This window comes from Salvelinus namaycush, chromosome 18 (genome assembly GCF_016432855.1).
Source record: "Salvelinus namaycush isolate Seneca chromosome 18, SaNama_1.0, whole genome shotgun sequence".
NCBI lineage: Eukaryota > Metazoa > Chordata > Actinopteri > Salmoniformes > Salmonidae > Salvelinus > Salvelinus namaycush.
In genome coordinates this window covers 11,267,305-11,289,904 of record NC_052324.1, presented here as the reverse complement: position 1 = coordinate 11,289,904, position 22,600 = coordinate 11,267,305, and the positions used below count along the sequence as shown (strand labels likewise).

At 42.9% G+C, this 22,600-nt stretch overlaps 2 protein-coding genes across 4 annotated transcripts in view; one reads left to right on the top strand and one right to left on the bottom strand.

Moving 5' to 3' along the window:
- Window positions 1–2,247: 2,247 nt before the first annotated feature.
- On the bottom strand, window positions 2,248–10,254 carry LOC120063079 (ankyrin repeat domain-containing protein 13A-like). Its single transcript, XM_039013213.1, has 15 exons — window positions 9,990–10,254; window positions 8,366–8,501; window positions 7,711–7,835; window positions 7,566–7,611; window positions 7,331–7,474; window positions 7,001–7,190; window positions 6,815–6,881; window positions 6,517–6,598; window positions 6,163–6,224; window positions 5,885–6,015; window positions 5,290–5,447; window positions 4,801–4,959; window positions 4,399–4,568; window positions 4,045–4,109; window positions 2,248–3,929 (listed from the first exon to the last, which is right to left on the bottom strand). Exons 1-15 carry the CDS (start codon window positions 10,086–10,088, stop codon window positions 3,725–3,727), a joined length of 1,839 nt encoding a protein of 612 aa, XP_038869141.1. The 5' UTR covers window positions 10,089–10,254; the 3' UTR covers window positions 2,248–3,724.
- A 2,272-nt stretch (window positions 10,255–12,526) lies between these two features.
- The window catches only part of LOC120063077 (ARF GTPase-activating protein GIT2-like), a 35,612-nt gene continuing 25,538 nt past the window's right edge, over window positions 12,527–22,600 (top strand). For all 3 annotated transcript variants that reach the window (XM_039013211.1, XM_039013210.1, XM_039013209.1), the window contains exon 1: window positions 12,527–12,793. In XM_039013211.1, coding sequence (XP_038869139.1) covers window positions 12,742–12,793 — 52 coding nt within the window. In that variant the 5' untranslated portion in view covers window positions 12,527–12,741. The remainder of the gene's footprint in view (window positions 12,794–22,600) is intronic.

Genomic DNA, 22,600 nt, shown 5'->3' with positions numbered 1-22,600 from the left:
AAGTGTGTCTTGCCTACAGTCAAGCATGGTGGTGGGAGTGTCATGGTCTGGGGCTGCATGAGTGCTGCCGGCACTGGGGAGCTACAGTTCATTGAGGGAACCATGAATGCCAACATGTACTGTGACATACTGAAGCAGAGCATGATCCCCTCCCTTCGGAGACTGGGCCGCAGGGCAGTATTCCAACATGATAACGATCCCAAACACACCTCCAAGACGACCACTGCCTTGCTAAAGAAGCTGAGGGTAAAGGTGATGGACTGGCCAAGCATGTCTCCAGACCTAAACCCTATTGAGCATCTGTGGGGCATCCTCAAACGGAAGGTGGAGGAGTGCAAGGTCTCTAACATCCACCAGCTCCGGGATGTCGTCATGGAGGAGTGGAAGTGGACTCCAGTGGCAACCTGTGAAGCTCTGGTGAACTCCATGCCCAAGAGGGTTAAGGCAGTGCTGGAAAATGATGGTGGCCACACAAAATATTGACACTTTGGGCCCAATTTGGACATTTTCACTTAGGGGTGTACTCACTTTTGTTGCCAGCGGTTTAGACATTAATTGCTGTGTGTTGAGTTATTTTGAGGGGACAGCAAATTTCCAGTTATACAAGCTGTACACTCACTACTTTACATTGTAGCAAAGTGTAATTTCTTCAGTGTTGTCACATAAAGATATACTCAAATATTTACAAAAATGTGAGGGGTGTACTCACTTTTGTGATATACTGTAATTGGCAATACAATTTTTTAAAAATTTTTATTCCCCAAGCCCATCAGAGGGCAAGTTAAATGTATTACCATATCACGTACACCTATCAAATCTTCTCAGGTCTGCACAAGAGCATACAGTGCCTTTGGAAATTATTCAGACCCCTTGACTTTTCCACATTTTATTACGTTACAGCCTTATTCTAAAATGGATAACATACAAAAATAATCCTCAGCAATCTACACACAATACTCTATAATGACAAAGCAAACAGGTTTTTAGAAATGAGAAATACCTTATTTACATAAGTATTCAGACCCTTTGGTATGAGACTCAAAATTGAGCTAAGGTGCATCCTGTTTCCATTGATCATCCTTGAGATGTTTCTACAACTTGATTGGAGTCCACCTGTGTTAAATTCAATTGATTGGACATTATTTGGAAAGTCACACACGTCTATATAAGGTCCCACAGTTGACAGTGTATGTCAGAGCAAAAACCAAACCATGAGGTCGAAGAATTTGTCCGCAGAGCGAGACAGGATTGTGCCGAGGCACAGATCTGGGAAGGGAACCAAAAAATGTCTACAGCATTGAAGGTCACCAAGAACACAGTGGCCTCCATCATTCTTAAATGGAAGAATTTTGGAACCACCAAGACTCTCCCTAGAGCAGGCCGCCCGGCCAAGGTGAGCAATCGGGGGAGAAGGGCCTTGGTCAGGGAGGCAACCAAGAACTCGATGGTCACTCTGACAGAGCTCTAGAGTTCCTCTGTGGAGATGGGAGAACCATCTATGCAGCACTCCACTAATCAGGCCGTTATGGTAGAGTGACCAGACGGAAGCCACTCCTCAGTCAAAGGCACATGACAGTCTGCTTGCAGTTTGCTAAATGGCACCTAAAGACTCTCAGACCATGAGCAAAAAGATTCTCTGGTCTGATGAAACCAAGATTGAACTCTTTGGCCTGAATGCCAAGCGTCACGTCTGGAGGAAATGTGGCACCATACCTACGGTGAAGCATGGTGGCAGCATCATGCTGTGGGGATGTTTTTCAGCAGCAGGGACTGGGAGACTAGTCAGGATCGAGGGAAGATGAACGAAACAAAGCACAGAGAAATCCTTGATGAAAACCTGCTCCAGAGCGCTCAGGACTTCAGACTGGGGCGAAGGTTCACCTTCCAACAGGACAACGACCCTAAGCACACAGCCAAGACAACACAGGAGAAGCTTCGGGGCTAGTCTGAACGTCCTTGAGTGGCCCAGCCAGAACCCGATCAAACATCTCTGGAGACCTGAAAATAGCTGTGCAACAATGCTCCTCATCCAACCTGACAAATCTTGAGAGGATCTGCAGAGAAGAATGGGAGAAACTTCCCAAATACAGGTGTGCCAAGCTTGTAGCGTCATACCCAAAAAGACACGAGGCTGTAATCGCTGCCAAAGGTGCTTCAACAAAGTACTGAGTAAAGGGTTCGAATACTTTATTTATAAATAACTGTTTTTGCTTTGTCATTATGTGTTATTGTGTGTAGATTGATGAGTGAAAAAAAACTATTTAATCAATTTTAGAATAAGGCTGTAACTAAAAATGTAGAAAAAGTCAAGGGGTATGAATACTTTCCGAAGGCACTGTAGGTAAGATCCATTTGGGATTGGGAACGTTAGAGGGGATCGCTTCCTTCAGTACAAAATGATGATGCTACATGGAGCAGATCTCACACGTCACTCAGTTCACAGGTCTCTGTAGTTTCAAGATAAAAAAATAAAAAAGACAGCCCTAACAGGAGAACTTAGAACCCTGCTGAGTTTGAAGTCTAATGGACAGATTCTTTGACATTTAAGAAAGGATAAAGAGTTATACAATGGATAGCCTACGATAATCAATGTTTCGACCTTGTTTGTTTGCGAGCACCACTGAACCGTGTGTATGCTCCTTTGTCATCCACAGGTAGGCACAGCGGCTTCTGCTATTGCTTTGTTGAGGTTCTGATGCTTGATGGTGCCCATGGCCAACAAGATCAAACCCTCTTACATAACAAGCCCTTTGAATAAAACCTGGTTTCTGGGGGCAAGTCAAAACCTGTTTGAATGATCATGTAGTTCACTTTCATTTTAACATTGCGTCAATGACAACACAAATCCAAAACATGAATTCTTGCAGCACGAGAAGAAAAAGGGTTGGAAGCACCAGCAAGTCATATTGTTTGAAAAAAATCCATATTGATGACCAGAAAACCATGTTCGATGTGTCTACAATAAACTAACATACTGCACTTTCACTAGTTTCAGAGGAACTGTAGAACAATGGAACCCTGAGATATTCAATTTTTCAAATGGCTGTGTGACTGGAATGCCATTTCCAGGGTCATCTTAATAAAAAAATAAAACATGTTTTAAACTTTTTGCAACAGGAAACTGAAAATGTGCAGGTAGCCCCTCTCGGTTTCATTCTGCTCCCTTCCAGTTGGTGCCTAATGAACATGACCCAGGGCTCTAAAACAACAACCTTCCAGAGCCACAACTAAAGCAGCTACCGGTCCCAAGTTTAACCTGCTCTTCACAACACCCAACAAACACAATCACTTGTTGGAACCCTTACACTCCAATGGAAATCCTTCCCAAAATAATATCAAAGAATACCTGGATACCTCTTCGGGAGAGCGGAGTGGCTTTGGCTCTGTTTTAAAAGGACGGGAGGAATCAAGGATTTGACAGCTTCTACACTTTTAAGACAGAGCCTAAGTGTTATACAGAATACAAATCTAGCAATACATCTGTTCAAATTTTTTTTTTTTTTTACAAAAATAGGTATTAAAGTATTAAATACAGATGGTTGTGTTTGACATATGTTACATGGATGTTTTTCCAGTGTCATGGCAGATTGTAGTGAAGGAGGAGGGTGGGGTGGGGCTGGATTGGGGGTGTGGTGGTGGCCGCTTCTTGATCAACGAAAAGTTAATGCAGTTATGGCAAGGCATGGCCTTAATTATTATTTTTTTCCCTCCTATTTTCCTTTTTTTACTTCTCTGTGAGCGAGAGCTGCAATATCCTCTCCAGCTCCTCCTCTTCCTCCTTCCTCCTCCTCTCCTCCTCGGCCTGGGCCCGGGCCGACAGCTCCATGGCCATGCGGAGGTCAGTGTCGGGGCTGGAGGCCGAGGTGCCCGAGCTCGCCTGACTCGACGTGGTGTCTCCCAGGTCCACCAGCACCCCCTCTGGGATGCTTCTGGAACAACAGAGGGATATGGATATAGTCTGAATATACTGTATGCGCTAACTGGAAGTCACTTTGGACAAAAGTGAAAAGTGTAGATAATGATATGCATGAATACTTGGTGTACCCGTCACTCTGGCTACTGAGTATGGGGTCTGTGAGGTCACCATTGGCATCCTCCCAGGTCACTTCCTAGAGGACAAAACAAAAAGGTGGAGTTAGAAAGGTGAAACTCCCGGCACGTCGCAAATAAAACTTGCATAAATGTAACGGACAGAGTTCCCTATTCCTTATGTTAAACAATAATATCTTTTCCACGCAATACATTCTATCTAGAAGTTTTACAACATTGCAGCTTCCTGAACAGACCGCCCACCGGTCGAACAGATGAACACTAAGGCGGATGGCCGTGAGCGCAAGAGGACCAGATAGGGAGTGAAACAGATGAGTAGGAGGGGTGTGTGTGTGTGGCATCTAGGACCTGTCCCAGGGTTCCACCACCGGACTCCAGCAGACTCTGGTGGATGGCATACTGCAGTAGCTCCTCGTCATGATTTGACACCGGCGTGTGGCGGCTGCCACCCCCTCCTCGGTGGCGGTAGTGTGAGGGCACCTCAAACACCGACGGGCACACCTGGAATAGAGGGGGAACTGGGTGGAGGGAACAGTCATACAGAATGATGTTACTAGTGGTGGCTGTTAATATTGACATTTCGACCAAAAGTGATATGGATAGAAACATTAGTATTGGTTGTTCATCTGTTAAATGCAACTGAAGAAATACATTTGAGAAATGACTAAATGTGCGATTTGTTTTGTTCAGACCCCATGGGGACGAATGCCGGAGTCACCCTGGTCAGCGGCATGGGCGTGCTTTGCCTACCTGCAGCTTCGCTGCAGCCGCCCTCCTCCCTCACCTCCCTCACCTCCTCCTCCTCGGATGTGGCAGCGGAGGGGGGTGTCTCCAAGGGTTCGCCCGTACTGCATTTGTTGACACTGCCAAATGAAATGCGGGTGTTGAGCACATGGAATAGGGGAATCTCTGTGTGAGAGGAAACAAAGACGGGTCACTCCACGGATCCCATTATCTATAAGCAAACGTCTCTATGGTGGGCTTTTCATTGTGATACCTTGTATGTGTATGTGCAGTTTTTCCCTCAATCAGGCCCTGTATGTATGAAGCGTCTCAGAGTAGGAGTGCTGATTTGCCTTTTAGTTCACAAGGAATAAGGTTATATGGACAGGACTGATCCTTGATCAGCAGACCTCCTCTGAGACGCTTGATACAGTTGCGCTTGAATGAGCTGATTGGCACTAGCATTTTGTGTAAACATACTCATTTCGTCACGCTGTTCCAGAGGCGTGATTGTACCTATTTTTACAGGGAACCCTGGAGGGAACTTGAGGGTGACAAAATCCCGCAGCCGGGCGAAGTGGGTGCTGGTCCGGGCCATGAGATCGATGATGGGGGTGACCTGCTCCACCAGGGAGAGGGGGTGTTCCTCGCTCATCCACAATGTACCCTTGAACCTGAACACATCAGGGTGGTATTCATTATTGTACACCGTAGCAAAACATTTTGCAACGGAAAATGAAAATAAGAATTTCTTATTGGACAAGTTACGGTAGTCCCTCCTGTTTCAGTCCCGTTTTCTTCTGTTGGTGCCTAATGAATACGAACCAGAAAACACTCTGATCGTGTTTGAGGAATCAGTTTGAGGAAGCGCAGAATCGCTAATCTTGATCCCATCATGAGTAGTCATTTGTAGATATGGCGATTTGTAGATTATGCACACTGCAAAGTAGTCCCATCTCAATACAACCACCCTTATGCTAAAACCTCAACACCAACACCTTCATATGAACTGAGAGGGAACCTGTTATAAAGACAATCAAGACTTCTGATGACATGAATACTGATCAGAAAGTCTCGCTCTCTCTTGGGTTTTGCAGCATAATTTTCTTACTTCTGGGTTCGGATGGTAAGTTCAATGGGCCGGCCAATGTCTCGGTCTTCAAGGTCAAACGCAGGGTCAAAGTACTCCTCCGGTGTGATGGCGGTGGGGTTGTTGGCTGTCGCGTACTCCAGCGTGAGGTCCTATCCACAATATGACCAGAGTAGAGCATTCTTATTGAAGCCATTATAAACCAAATAGGCAAGTAAGATTCTGTCTATGTAGGTATTACAGAAATTTGATGGGATAATCCCGCAATAACCTCAAATTCAGGTCTGCTGATCTCTTACCCCTTGAACACTTATCTGCTGCTCCACTGTGCCCAGAAGAGACTCCAGAACATTCCTCTCACCTAGAAGCCAAAAAAAGAGACAATCCACACAAAGTGTTATTGTGTCTGACAGAGCGCTGGTCTCCAACAAGTCCCCTTCTAAACCGAGACAGGTCTCTCTGGGTTATTATAGCTGTGCAAGAGTCTCCTAGCGTTACACTGCAACTGAAACTCTGCTTATTAAACATTGAGATATGGACCATGTCTCTTAGGCCAGAAGTAGTGCACTACGTAGGGAACGGGGTGCCATTTCAGATACAGACTAACTGGTATGTCCCTCTACCACCTCCTCGAGGGATCAAAGAGTGTATACTTTTTATTCTAGCCTTCTCCTCATCGGTGAGATGCTCTGTCCTCGTCCGGATCACCACGCTTACATTGTTCACAGTGAAAACCTGCAATGAAAAGAAAAACAACTTGTGCAGTATACCGCATACTATTCTTCCGTTTACTGGTACTAAAAGAAAACAACTAACTATTTTTAAAAAAGCTGGCAATCTACTGTAGATCTTGTCAAATTAAAGAAAGGGACTTGCGTAAGGTCAGCAAACATAGACAAGCGACAAAATAATTAAATATCAACACAAGAATGCTTTAATAAATGCACAAACCTTAGCCTCGAAACCATTGACAACTTCCGTTTTATCACTCCTCCAACCCCAAAACCCAGATTTATTTCTGTGAAAAACAATTTAATGTCATGTTACTATAAATCCCTATACAAGTTTACACATCCTTCAACAGACACATTATACTACACAATAGAGAAACAAGATAAAGTACGGTTTGGGTCTTGCCTCTCAAAAGCAATGTCCCTGGTGTCCAGAAAGGTATTGACAACGGGCGTGGTCAGCCGCTTGGCCACTTCCTGTTCTGCAGGTTGCATGGAGTCCAGCGTTACGTCTTCTATCTCCCTGGAGATGTCAAAGCGTTCCGTGTCCACCACCTGTTCGTCATGGTTCACCTCCATCAACTCTGTGCAGGCATCTGCCAATGGGCACAAACACACACTATGAAACATAAGCCAACAGAGCAAAAGACGAGATCAAAGATGAGACGGCCTGCTAAAACAGAGGTCAGGAGGACACAGCTGTGTGTAAGCCTCACTCAGGGAAAAAGGGACTCACCATCTCCCCTGAAAATGTAGCTCCGACGACCTCTGATCCAGGTCATGTTCTCGAAGCCTAGCAGAGTGGCGTCCACACGCAGGCTGGCCCCACTCTTCCAGATCCGACACACGTCACTGGGACAAACCCGGGAAACGAGAGGGACTGGGAAAGGATGGGAAAGTAATGTAAACTACAACGTTGGAAACATCCACACATGGCCAATTGTAAAGGGGGATTTTCAAGTAGAACTTACTCCAACTTGTGAACTCCCATTTCATTTCCATGTAGAAATCTGGGGACTGGGGGGGATTGAAAAGAGGCTTGAGTTTGCAGTTCTTAGTTTTTTGCGATGAGTGAAAAACATTTCAGAGAGGGGAGCAAACAGAGAGAGAGAACACCTCACGGATCTTGCTCAGAAGCTCAGGCACTCCTCCCAGAGCTGTGGAGGCTTTGAGGTAGTCTCGCCGCTGGAGCACTAGCTGCACCATCTCTGGGTCGCCGGTGCTGACTGCCTCCTGCAGCACTACACACAAACACATGCTTACAACAAGATATTTTTAACATATAACATCTTCTGTGATAACAATTCTTACTTTTGTATACATTTGTTATGGCCAGCATCAACTAGTAAGCTGTGTGTGTAGTAACAAGAGGTATTGTGTGAAGCAGTAGAAAGAAAGTGTCCCACTCCGACTGGAAAAGACACCTATTGATTCAAGCGTACATATTGTGTGAAATTGTTACGGAAACCCCCAAGGTCAATTTGTGGAAGTGACTTTGATCACACAATTTAACAACCAACAAATAGACCTATACCAAGGCGCGTCCGATGAAGCCATAGCCATATAAATAGTTTGCCAAAGTAATGGTATTAATAAACATTTACATTTGGATATACGTTATATTTTATTCATTACATAAATAAAAAAGACAATATCAAAACGTAAATGTTTATTATAAATATCATGAATTTGGCATACTATTTATATGGCTAATGAAGGCAAAGCACAGAGGTCTGAATTGTAGTATGTCATGGAGGATAGCCGGCCTAACCTGTCCAATTCTTGGCATTCTCTTTGGTAACTTCAGCGCCATGTCTCAGAAGCACTCTCACCGACTCCAGGTGGCCCAGCGACACAGCCAGGTGGAGCGGTGTCCTTCCCCTGGGATCCACAGCCTCGACGTCGTTCTGAGAGAAATAAACAAACAAGCATTGCAATGCCTTCAAAAACAAATAGCCTAGCTACCTAAAGAGAATCTCTCGAGATCGACATCATACACACTGGAAGTTATAGCTACACTGAGGAGATTCGATCATCTGGCCCGGGTTACCCAGGTGGGAGGAGTTTGCACCGGGTGAAAAGTGATTGAATTAGATTTCCCCATGGATATTCAGTCTGAAAGAAATCTGCTTACAAACGAGTATCTACAAGCCAATGTTGAATAAAATTATATTTACACTTACTTTACCGGTTGTACATGCTGTTGGTGCTTTTGAAGTTAGGAGGTGGAGATAGGGTATACACAGGAAAGTGTTGTTTACCCAACTTTTTGCAGCACCAGTAGGTTCTGCCGCTTTTATTTTCAATCTCCCGACGCATTGCACAATATGTAAACAATAGCCAAATGTAACCAAACGTATCATCCGAAGCACGTTTCCTCAATCTGGAAGTGTTAGTAAAATTTGCCAGCTGATTGTGCGGGACAACATGCACCCTGTGGTTCGGTTTGGCTCGGCCATATTGTGCAAGTGTTTGTGCGAATTGTGTCAGTATTGAAAATAAAAACCGGAAATACAAATCAATATACAGACCAGCATACTGAAGGTCTGATTGATAACACTTCCCTGTGGGTATTTTGTATCAGATTACCTCAGACATAGTGGCAAAATCGGAAGACAACAGGTGAAGTAAGTTGAAATGGAGTTTGTTCAACATTCTGGCTTGTAATGAGACTGTTCCGGAATGCTGAGCCTACATGTTAGAGACGAGAGTGTATTTCACTCTCCTATTCTAAAAGAGGCTAAATGCTGCATTGACCGAGCAGCTCAGATTACTGTTCATTTGTAAAGGGCGCTCCTCCCTCACCACGGGCCATAGACCGGTTCACCGCGGCTCAGGTTAAAAGAACTCCCTCATTTCCTGTTAATAACAAATACTCAACTGACCACAAAAACATTTAGAATGGCGTAAAGCAACCATATCTTTGGGTTATGATTTACTGATAATTATCCACTCCACATCAATTCTCAGCTAGGTTATTATAGTAGGAAAATACCGTTCCTAAGCTCTTAAGGCGTTTATGTTCTTCAAGAATCAGTGGCCAGTCTTGTCAGATGTCGAACAAAGTAGCCAGGTAGTAACGTAAACAAGGCGGCTAGCTATGCTGAATGAAATGTGTACTGTAGTTAATATGATCAATAATGCAACATGGCATTCCATGAACGGTTAAACTGGCAGAGCATACATAGCCTAGGAATTACGCCAATCAAAGTATATGGTTATCCATGTCAGGCCAAGTAACTAACGTTAGCTATCAAGGTAGCCAAGTTAGTAACGTGCTAGCTAGCTTCAGACATTTTGAAGCAGATAAATCTGTAGTTACGGTAGTTAGCTAAAGGCGGCAAAACAGAAAAGTACCTATAGCTAACTCATTGTCCATATTTTGACATAGCTACCTTTGTTGAGTCGTTTTCCAATTTCCTGTAATCATTTTCCCAGACTAAGGAATGTAGTGGAAACTTCACCCTGAAATCTTCGTTGCCCGCGGATAACATCTTCCCCTACTAGTTTAAACTTCTCAATTTATCTAGCCTATATTTACAGCCATGGACAACCTAAAAGCTAAACCTTAAAGTTGAATAAATGTTAATCAATGCACCTCATCTCATATTCCAATAGGATCCATGTCAAATTGTGCTAGCCATAGATAGCCAACTACTACCAAATAAAACTTTTCGAAAAACAAGGAAGTGTCACGTTGAGACTTGTGGTAGGGGTGTTTGAGATAAACTATTTGAGGATAAAGACCAATATATGACTATATTTATGAATACATATTATTACATGTATATATTTCTTAAATAAAGACACGTTTTTAAGTTCAATATTTGTTAAAAAAAAAAAAATCCTCGCGAAAATATATATTTTTTCAAGCAAGGACGTGACCATGTTACGCTATGGCCGGGGGAAGCGAGGCTTTACTAATTTGTGCCAAATACAAATACTTTTTCGTACATATAATTTAAGTATTGTAAATATAGAAAGCTACTTCAAGTAGTGCATATTTGCGCAATTAAACTGCAAATCAATGACAACAATTTCTGTGATCCTATTTACCATCGACGTCACATCCCTTAACCACAACAAGCACTTACGAAGGTCATGGCTAGAAGGGATCCAGCTTTTGTCAAATGGACGTCAAGTGTTTTATTTCTTTGCTTTTTTATACTGAACAAACATATAAACGCAACAATTTCAACGATTTTACTATTAAGGTTCATATAAGGAAATCAGTCAATTTTAATTAATTAATTAGGCCCTAATCTATGGATTCCACATGACTGAGCATGGATGCAGCCATCGGTTGGTCTGTGAAGGCAAAGGCTCACCCACTCGGGAGCCAGGCCCAGCCAATCAGAATGAGTTTTTCACCACAGAAAAGGTCTTTACTACAGACAAATACTTTCATCAGCTGTCTGGGTGGCTGGTCTCAGACTATCCAGGAGGTGAAGAAACTGGATGTGTAGGTCCTTGGCTGGCGTGGTTACAAGTGGTCTTCGGTTGTAAGGCCAGTTGGATGTACTGCCACATTCTCTAAAACAATGTTGGCTTATGGTAGAGAAATTAACATTCAAGTCTCTGGCAACAGCTCGGATGGACAGTCCTGAAGTCAGGATTTCAATTGCATGCTCCCTCAACTTGAGATGTGTGGCATTGTGACAAAACTGCACATTTTAGATTTTTCACAAAAGGTGCATATGTGTAATGATCATGCTGTAATCAGTTTCTTGATATGCCACACCTGTCCAGTGGATGGATTATCTTGGCAAAGGAGAAATACTCACTAACAGGGATGTAAACACATTTGTGCACATTTCTGAGAAATATGTTTTTTGTGCATATGGAAGGTTTCTGGGATCTTTTATTTCAGCTCATGAAACATGTGACAAACACTTTGCATGTTGCGTTTATATTTTTTTGCTCAGTATAGCAAACCCCAACTTTTTTCCTAACCTTAACCTAATTATCCTAACCTGCTACATTCATTTTCCTAACCTGCTACATAACGTCAAATCTGAAATGAATTTGACAAAATCTGGAAGCCTTCTAGCCATGACCACTGAACAACTAGCTAATAGCAAAGATGGTTGATAAATGAAAATAGTTTACTCCGGCCGTTTACCATTGAACAAAATATAAATGCCGGTGTACTTAAGGGGTGGCTCTCCCATAGACACCAATGTGATAACAGCTGGGACTGGTCTACTTAGTTCATTGACTTCCACTGAAACAAATGAGGGAGTAAGATGTCTCGCTTCCTCTTCCGACTACTTGTACCACAGCTAGTACTAGCAGAGAGGGAAGAGGAAGCGAGACACCCCACTCGCTGTTTTTCTTCTCCTGGTTCAATGCAAGTCAATGAACTAAGTAGACTAGACCCAGTTGCTATAACATTGGTGTATATGGACACGCCGAGTTAAGTACCCCGGAATTGACCATTTTTGTCAATGGTTAACGGCCTGAGTGAACTATCTTAATTTGTCCATCGTCTTTGGTACTAGTTTGCGCAAATCTTTGGCACACTCTACCAGTTTACATCTATTTTTTAAATTAAACGAATGTCAGTAGTTGACTAGTCGTTTAACATTGGGCGACTGCCGATTGATCACAATCTACAAAGTATGTTTTATCTAGTGTTACTGCTGTCCACGGATAATTCGTAACCACTCGGCTACATGGTTTTAACTAGTTACCACAGCCAACAAAATTGGCTATATCGTAAAAATTCATGAAAACAAAAATTTGCTTTTGGGTCTTCAATCGAGGTTAGGGTTGGGTATAAGGTTAGCAGTGTGATTATGTTTTGGTTTAAAATCAGCTTTTTAGAGGATATATTTGAGAAATAGACGAGGTTTGACTGTGGCTGGAGTAACTAGTGAAAATCCGGCTACAGACCACTTGCGGCAAGAGTTTCCTTCCTGACAATCGCAGCTGCTTGTTGTGCGCAAGCTAGCTAGCGGTAGCTTGGTTGGGGCAAGAAACTAAGATTGAAGAGGGAACTATTTTGCTCCTCGCCAATCAACTGCTTTTTTAAACAACTGGTCATATGTAATTCGCTTAGATAAATTCTTTCCGGTTATCAAATGAGTATAGAAGCACATCAATTCCCTTGACTTTTTTTGAAGGCCTTTTTTTTCTCTGCAAAGGATGTCTAAACGATTAAGGAATAGTGAGGTTTGCGCGGATTGCAGTGTCCCAGGTAAGTCACTTACTGATCGAAGGTGGGTAGCTAGCCAAGCCATACATTATTCAGACAGAATACTTCTATTAACATGGCTAATAGATCTATCTATCAGCTATTACTAGTGAGCGTACTTGCTAGCTAGCAAGTAATAGCTGATAGATCTATTTGTATGGCTTGGCTAGCTTCTAGCTACCCAGCGTTGATCAGTAAAATAGTTGATGTGTTGGTGTTTGAAGCTAGCACTGAGCTCAAACGTAAGCATGCGATTAGGTTAACTAAACTAGCTAGTTATGACAGTTTTACAAGCGGTGTCTTCTCTCTATGAAGCCAACATTATCAACTACAGTGTAAAATGTAATTACTGCTGGGTCATTGGTTATAAAATAAACCATCAAGCCATCTCCTGAGTCCTTGCGTGAGTCATGCAAGTCTTTGCGTGATGTGATCACGGTGCGGTTATTCCAATGTAGTGGTGTTTTGATTTTGCAGGAATAACCATTTCAAATACGATTTCCTGTCAAAGGGCTGCCACAATGTATTTAATCGGGTTGGCAAGTGAAGTAATATGTTCATTTTCAGACAGGCCATTGTCTCTTAGTCTCAGTTTAAGTTAGGGCATGCAAATCTCCTTTCTCATCTGCCCAGGTAAAATGTGTATGACATGGGATACAGACAACAATCAAGTCTCTTTCTGCTATAAAATATCAGAAGATGGTTACAATGTGGTGTAGTTCAGTGTGTTTGCCCTTTTGCACACCTGATTGTGGCGCTTTAGTGTTGTTGGTTGTCTTCCTGTGTCTGTCTGGCTGCATGCTTCTGAAGAGTCGTTACAGAGGGAAGAAGAATTTGCCCCAGTGGTCATGGTTTTAGATTCTACTACCTAGAGGTGCTTCCCTTCAATTGCCTTCTGGTATGAGTTTTGACAAGAGTAGGAGAACAGCTGACCAGGTACACACTGCTTCCACATCTGAACTTTGGATGGGTCCCCTAGTTACAACCTCACACTGCTGTTCATTTTGGGGAAATGAACCAACTGTCAACCTGCGATTTAAGAATGATGCTGGTGTGCCGTCCAATTTGATGTTGTCACTCCACTAAGAGGCTCTTTATCAGTGGTTAGTAAACGAAATCCACTACAAATACCATACATTGTTTATCTGATAGAATAATGAACATTTCCTAACAATTTAGAGCTCATCCAAAATGTGTAGAAATCATGTAACGTCCTGCTTAGCTGTGAGATTTAGGCTAAGTGTTATGAGGGTTGTTTTGCATAATGTTTAGACTATTTCGTACAGGAATGACGTGATGTCCAATGAGCACAGGAAGAAAAACAGGATGTTGAGTGAATTGACTGGATGCTGAGGATGCAGTGAGAATTGTGGCTATTGTATTTGACTTAGTATAAAATGTGCCTCACCTATTTTTGTACTTTTCTTCCACTGCTCTCAGTAGGTTCTTCTATCATAGGGAGTTTTAAATCAGTTTAGGCCTATTGAACAAGCATCTGCACGTTTCCTTTTTGTGAAATATTTGTCTAAAACATTTTATTTATTTTTTTAAACATGGAGGTTAGATGTAATTTGTCAATGGTTGATGTTCTTAGTTAAAAGAGGAACACTGCTTGGTTAGAATATTGGATATCCTTGTTGAGAAATAGGCCTAACCTAATTATTGTGACAATAAGTAGGCCTAGCTGTATGTAGTCTTGTCTTATAGCCGGCTCTCTCTCAATTGAACCTTGGTACAAGGTTAAGCTGTATACATTAGCCTAGGGTCATTTTGAAGTAGGCTAGCCCATACCAACCTGTTCCCAATGGAATTCCCCACACTTCAATTCATTCACTTTTTGACAGCACCAATTTTGATTAAAAAAAGGATAAATATAAATAGTCTGGTTAACTGTTTAACACTCTTGTGGCTTGGGGGTAGAAGCTGTTCAGGGTCTTGTTGGTTCCAGACTTGATAGAATGGTACCGCTTGCCATGCAGTAGTATAGAGAACAGTCTATGACTTGGGTAGCTCGAGTCTTTGACAATTTTTTAGAGCTTTCTTCTGACACCACCTGGTATAGAGCTCCTGAGTGGCGCAGCGGTCTAAAGCACTGCATATCAGTGCTAGAGGCATCACTACAGACCCTGGTTCGATTCCAGGCTGTATCACAACCGGCCATGATTGGGAGTCCCATAGGGCGGCGCACAATTGGCCCAGTGTCGTTCGGGTTAGGGTTTGGCCAGGGTAGGCCATTATTGTAAATACGAATTTGTTCTTCACTATCTTGCCTAGTTAAATAAAATGGAGGTCCTGGATGGCAGGGAGCTCAGCCCCAGTGATGTACTGGGCTGTACGCACTACTCTCTGTAGCGCCTTGCGGTCGGATGCCAAATCTTTTCAGCCTCTTGAGGGGAAGTGTGTGTGGACCATGATAATTTCTTAGTGATGTGGACACCGAGGAACTTGAAGCTCTCGATCCGCTCCACTACAGCCCCTTCAATGTGGATGGGGGTGTGCTCGGCCCACCATTTCCTGTAGTCCACGATCAGCTCCTGTCTTTCTGACGTTGAGTGAGAGGTTGTTGTCTTGGCACCATGCTACCAGGTCACTGACCTCCTCCCTATACAGGCCTACCACTGTTGTGTCATCTGCAAACTTAATGATGGTGTTGGAGTCGTGCCTGGTCATGCAGTCATGAGTGAACAGGAAGTACAGGAGGGGACTGAGCACGCACCCCTGAGGGGCCCCCGTGTTGAGGATCAGCGTGGCGGATGTGTTGTTGCCTACCCTCACCACCTGGGGGTGGCCCGTCAGGAAGTTCAGGATCCAGTTGCAGAGGAGGTGTTCAGTCCCAGGGTCCTGAGCTTAGTGATGAGCTTGAAGGGCACTATGGTTTTGAACGCGGAGCTATAGTCAATGAACAGCATTCTCACGTAGGTTTTCCTCTTGTCCAGGTGGAAGTGGGCAGTGTGGTGTGCAATAGAGATTGCGTCATTTGTGGATCTGTTGGGCCGGTATGCGAATTAGAGTGGGTCTTTGATGGTGTTGATGTGAGCAATGACCAGCCCTTCAAAGCATTACATGGCTACAGATGTGAGTGCTACGGAGTGATAGTCATTTAGACAGGTTACCTTGGCGTTTTTGGACACAGGCACTATGGTGGTCTGCTTGAAACATGTAGGTGTTACAGACTGTGTCAGGGAGAGGTTGAAAATGTCAGTGAAGGGTCTTGCCAGCTGGTCAGCGCATGCTCTGAGTAGGCTTCCTAGTAATCTGTCAATCTTAACCTGTTTTAAAGTAGGGCTGGGCGACATGGCCAAAATGTCCTATCACGGTATTTAAAAAGAAATTGACGGTATGACTGTATTTATGTTTTTGAAAAATAAGTTACACATTTTCTATGAGTAGTGCGTGACCCTAGGGTGGCAACACATACATTCTATGTGATTTCAATGGGTCTTTCTACATTCTGATTGTTTTATACTGTTCAATTCAACTTCAACCAAAAATAATTGATCCATTTCTGCATTTCCTGCGCTCATTTGAGATCATTTCCACACTGCCATGCAAGATATGGGCAAACAATTTAGGCTGTATTTTTAACCAAATATTGCAATTGTGATTTAGAGCCAAACTCTTGGGTGGACTGTAGAATTCATGGAAATAGTTAGAATATAATAGTGGGCACTTAGTGTTGTTTGACATGACAATGAATGGAAATGCCAGGGAGGAGTTATTGTGACAGGGTAGGAATGTTTCCTACGGGGCCCTATAATCTTTGGCTACATTACGTTTTTTTGTCTTAGCTACTTCATGTAGCTAACATATTCATGCTTTGCGTATTCCTCTTTGATTTTGAAGATACTGTTGCACAAACAGCATGTTGATTTAGGTCTGCAGTATCACTGGTATTATCAGGCTGTATAGCTAGTTACGTTTGCTCTGACTCAGTACATTTATTAGCTAGCTAGCTAACTAGCAATTAGCATTAGCTGCTGACACGATTTAGGCCCAACTTGCTAAGAAAAGACAAACTAGCTGTTTGCAGATGTAAAAAAAACAACAACTAATAGTGTAATTTTAGAATGCTAGTGGATTTATATTAAGAAGCAAAGTGAAAACAGCATCGTTGTCATCAACATTGTTGCATGTGCTGCATTGACCATGCAGACTGAACACAAGTGTCTCGTGGTCGAGGAAGGTCGGGGCTAGGTCTGTGTGGAAAGCGGCGTGGAGAGAGATGACTCAAGTAGTGGAGTAAACTGTAAAAATGGATGTTACATACGGCATCTCACATTTAACAAACCAAAAATTCAAATACCGTTATAAGGTCAATTTAAAACCCAAACCAGTCCGTGCATCAATACCGGTATTCCGCCCTAGTTTAAAGGTCTTACTCACATCAGCTATGGAGAGCGAGATCGCACTGTTGTCTGGAACAGATGGTGCTCTCATACATGGTTGTGTTGCTTGCCTCGAAATGAGCATAGAAGAAATTTAGATTGTCTGGTAAGCTTGTGTCATTGGGCAGCTCTCTGCTGGGTTCCCCTTTTATAATCTATGATAGTTTGCAATCCCTGCCACATCTGACGCACGTCAGAGCCGGTGTGTTAGGATTCGATCTTAGTCGTAGCGGGATTTCTTATAAGCGTCCGGATTAGTGTCCCGCTTCTTGAAAGCGGAAGCTCTAACCTTTAGCTCAGTGAGGATGGTGCCTGTTATCCATGGCTTCTGGTTGGGATATGTACGTACGGTCACTGTGGGGATGACGTCGTTGATGCATTTTAATAATGAAGCCGGTGACTGATGTGGTAAACTCTTCAATGTTATTGGATGAATCCCGGAACATATTCCAGTCTGCGCTTGCGAAACAGTCCAGTAGCTTAGCATCCGCTTCATCGTACCATTTACGTATTGAGCACGTCACTGGTACTTCCTGTTTTCAGTTTTTCTTGTAAGCAGGAATCAGATGGATAGCGTTATGGTCAGCTTTGCCAAATGGAGGTCGAGGGAGGGATTTGTATGCATTTCTGTGTGTAAAGTAAAGATGATCTAGAGTTATTTCAACTCTAGTTGCACAGGTGACATGCTGGTAAAAATGAGGTAAGATGGAGTTCAGTTTCCTTGCATTAAAATTAGAGGTCGACCGATTATGATTTTTCAACGCCGATACCGATTATTGGAGGACCAAAAAAGCCGATACCGATCAATTGGACGATTTTTATTTGATTTTTTTTTGTTTGTTGTTGTTGTAATAATGACAATTACAACAATACTGAATGAACACTTATTTTAACTTAATATAATACATAAATAAAATCAATTTAGCCTCAAATAAATAATGAAACATGTTCAATTTCGTTTAAACAATGCAAGAAGAAAGTAAAAGTGCAATATGTGCCATGTAAGAAAGCTAACGTTTAAGTTCCTTGCTCAGAACATGAGAACATATGAAAGCTGGTGGTTCCTTTTAACATGAGTCTTCAATATTCCCAGGTAAGACGTTTTAGGTTGTAGTTATTATAGGAATTATAGGACTATTTCTCTCTATACGATTTGTATTTCATATACCTTTGACTATTGGATGTTCTTTATAGGCACTTTAGTATTGCCAGTGTAACAGTATAGCTTCCATCCCTCTCCTCGCCGCTACCTGGGCTCAAACCAGGAACACATCGACAACAGCCACCCTCGAAGCAGCGTTACCCATGCAGAGCAAGGGGAACAACTACTCCAAGTCTCAGAGCGAGTGACGTTTGAAACGCTATTAGCGCGCACTCCGCTAATTAGCTAGCCATTTCACATCGGTTACACCAGCCTAATCTCGGGAGTTGATAGGCTTGAATTCATAAACAACAGAGCTGCTGGCAAAATGCACGAAAGTGCTGTTTGAATGAATGCTTACGAGCCTGCTGGTGCCCACCATCGCTCAGTCAGACTGCTCTATCAAATCATAGACTTAATTATAACATAATAACACACAGAAATACATACATTAATATGGTAGAATCCGGAAACTATCATCTCGAAAACAAAACATTTATTCTTTCAGTGAAATACGGAACCGTTCCGTATTTTATCTAACGGGTGGCATCCATCAGTCTAAATATTCCTGTTACATTACACAGCCTTCAATGTTATGTCATAATTACGTAAAATTCTGGCAAATTAGTTCGCAATGAGCCAGGCGGCCCTAACTGTTGCATATACCCTGACTCTGCGTGCAATGAACGCAAGAGAAGTGAGACAATTTCACCTGGTTAATATTGCCTGCTAACCTGGATTTCTTTTAGCTAAATATGCAGGTTTAAAAAAAGATATACTTGTGTATTGATTTTAAGAAAGGCATTGATGTTTATGGTTAGGTACACGTTGGAGCAACGACAGTCCTTTTTCGCGAATGCGCACTGCATTGATTATATGCAACGCAGGACACGCTAGATAAACTAGTAATATCATCAACCATGTGTAGTTATAACTAGTGATTATGATTGATTGTTTTTTATAAGATAAGTTTAATGCTAGCTAGCAACTTACCTTGGCCTCTTACTGCATTCGCGTAACAGGCGGGCTCCTCGTGAGGCAGGTGGTTAGAGCGTTGGACTAGTTAACCGTAAGGTTGCAAGATTGAATCCCTGAGCTGACAAGGTAAAAATCTGTCGTTCTGCCCCTGAACAAGGCAGTTAACCCACCGTTCCTAGGCGGACATTGAAAATAAGAATGTGTTCTTAACTGACTTGCCTAGTTAAATAAAGGTGTAAAAATAATAATAAATAAATTCGGCAAAATCGGCGTCCAAAATTACCGATTTCCGATTGTTTTGAAAACTTGAAATCGGCCCTAATTAATCGGCCATTCCTATTAATCGGTCGACCTCTAATTAAAATCACCGGCCACTAGGAGCACCGCCGCTGGATGTGCATTTTCTTGTTTGCTTATGGGCCTATATAGCTCGTTGAGTGTGGTCTTAGTGGCAGCATTGGTTTGAGGTGGTAAATGGACGGCTATGAAAAATATAGATAAACTCTCTTGATAAATAGTATGGTTTGCAGCTTATCACGAGGTATTCTAACACAGGCAAGCAGAACCTTTAGTCTTCCTTAACATTAGAGATTGCGCACCAGCTGTTGTTAACAAAGAGACACACACACCTCCCTGTTAACCTTACCCGAAGCTGCCGTTCAGTCTTGACTATGCATAGAAAAAACAGCTAGATGTATAATATCCATGTCTTTGTTCAGCCACAACTTCAAAGTGCTCAGAAAGTGACTTTTTGGACCTGAATGGCAAAACCATTAAAGAGATAAAGATGCTCGAAGTTGACCCATTTTGCATACCCTGTTGGTAAGCTTTTAAATGATATCAAAGTCAACAGTGTATCTTTTCCAGTGATGAAGACATGGATCTCATGGTGGGGTATGCAAAATGGGTCAACTTTGAATACTTTTATCTCTGGAATGTTTTGGCATTCAGTTCCAAAAAGTCACATTCTGACCATTTCTTCCATGAGCAAAAAAATTGAAAATAAATGCTGTAAAAAAGGTTTCTAATGGATTTTCCCCAATGTATTTACCAACAGATAGGGTTACCACTCACTGCAGTTCATTACATCCATTTCAGCATATTTCTATATCCAATTCTCTGACCATCACAATGAATTTGTCAAGGTCCCTCCCTCCCAACACCAGTTGGCCTGGACTGCCCCTCTTTGGGGCTGTTACCAGTTGTTGACTGGGCTTGACAACACCAATCTCTCACTGGATAGGAAGACGAAGAGACAAACAGAACTCCGGCTCCCAAGTGGCGCAGCGGTCTAAGGCACTGCATCGCAGTGCTAGAGGCGTCAATACACACCCTGGTTCGATCCAGGGCTGTATCACAACCGGCTGTGATCGGGAGTCCCATAGAGCGGCACAAAATTGGCCCAGTGTCGTCCGGCTTAGGGGAGAGTTTGGCCGGTGTAGGCCGTCCATTGTAAATAATATTTTGTTCTTAACTGACTTGCCTAGTTAAATAAAAAAAGAACGGTGGACCAGGTGTCAGAGCCTGGTCCTCGGCCCATGTCCCCCTCCCCTAACACACACACACACTTCAGCTGTCGCCAGGGAGACATGACAACCCCACTGCCACTCATTTGCAATTTTTGCTTGTCTGTTTATGAGTTGCAATTTTGTTTGCTAGTTTGTCGGTCAATCTGGCAGCCAACCAACTGTATATGTTGGTAAGTTTGTCAGTGTAACTTGAGCTAGCAACATTCAGCTCAATAGAATGCCACAAACAGTATTTTAAGCTAACACACTGCCACCAATATTGTATTTAGACATTCATTGCAGTACTCGCCAAAATTCTTCCCTGAAGGTTCTACATCTCTATATTGAACCACAAGGAAGTGAAAGAGCAAGTCACCCAGGGAAGGTGAACGTCTAATCTCAAAACATACAATGAACAAAAATATAAACACAACTTGCAACAATTTCAAAGATTTTACTGAGTTACAGTTCATATAAGGAAATCAGTCAATTGAAATAAATGTATTAGGCCCTAATCTATGGGTTTCACATGACTGGGATACAGATATGCATCTGTTAGTCACTGATACCTTTAAAAAAAAAAATATGGGCAGGGATCAGAACACCAGTCAGTGTCTGGTGTGACCACCATTTGCCTCATGCAGCACGACACATCCCCTTCGCATAGAGTTCATCAGGCTGTTGATTATGGCCTGTGGAATGTTGTCCCACTTCTTCAATGGCTGTGCGAAGTTGCTGGATATTGGCGGGAACTGGAACAGGCTGTCGTACACATCAATCCAGAGCATCCCAAACATGCTCAATGGGTGATATCTGGTGAATATGCAGGCCATGGAAGAACTGGAACATTTTCAGCTTCCAAGAATTGTGTACCGATCTTTGCGACATGGGGCTGTAGATTATCATGCTGAAACATGAGGTGATGGCGGCGGATGAATGGTACGATAATGGGACTCAGGATCTCGTCATGGTATCTGTGTTCATTCAAATTGCCATCGATAAAATGCAATTGTGTTCATTGTCCATAGCTTATGCCTGCCCATACCATAACCCCACCGCAGCCATGGGGCACTCTGTTCACAACGTTGACATCAGCAAACCGCTCGCCCACACAACGCTATACACGTTGTCTGCCATCTGCCCGGTACGTCTGAAACCGGAATTCATTTGTGAAGAGCACACTTCTCCAGCATGCCAGTGGCCATCAAAGGTGAGAATTTTCCCACTGGAGTCGGTTACAATGCCAAACTGCAGTCAGGTTAAAACCTTGGTGAGTACGACGAGCACCCAGATGAGCTTTCCTGAGACAGTTTGTTTGTGCAGAAATGATTTGGTTGTGCAAACCCACACCTTCCTCGGCTGTCCGGGTGGCTGGTCTCATACGATCCTGCAGGCGAAGAAGCCGGATGCGGAGGTCCAGACTCCTGGGCTGGTGTGGTTACACGTGGTCTGCGGTTGTGAGGTCGGTTGTACGTACTGCCAAATTCTCTAAAATGACGTTGGAAGCAGATTATGGTAGAGAAATTAACATTGAATTCTCCGGCAACAGCTCTGGTGGACATTCCTGCAGTCAGCCCTCAACTTGAGACATCTGTGGCATTGTGGTGTTTGACAAAACTGCACATTTTAGAGTGGCCTTTTATTGATCATGCCGTTTAAGCAGCTTCTCGATATGCCACACCTGTCAGTTGGATATACGCATTTTGTGCTTAAGGAACATTTCTGGGATCTGTTATTTCAGCTCAAGAAACATGAGACTAACACTTTACATGTTGCGTTCATATTTTTGTTCAGTATT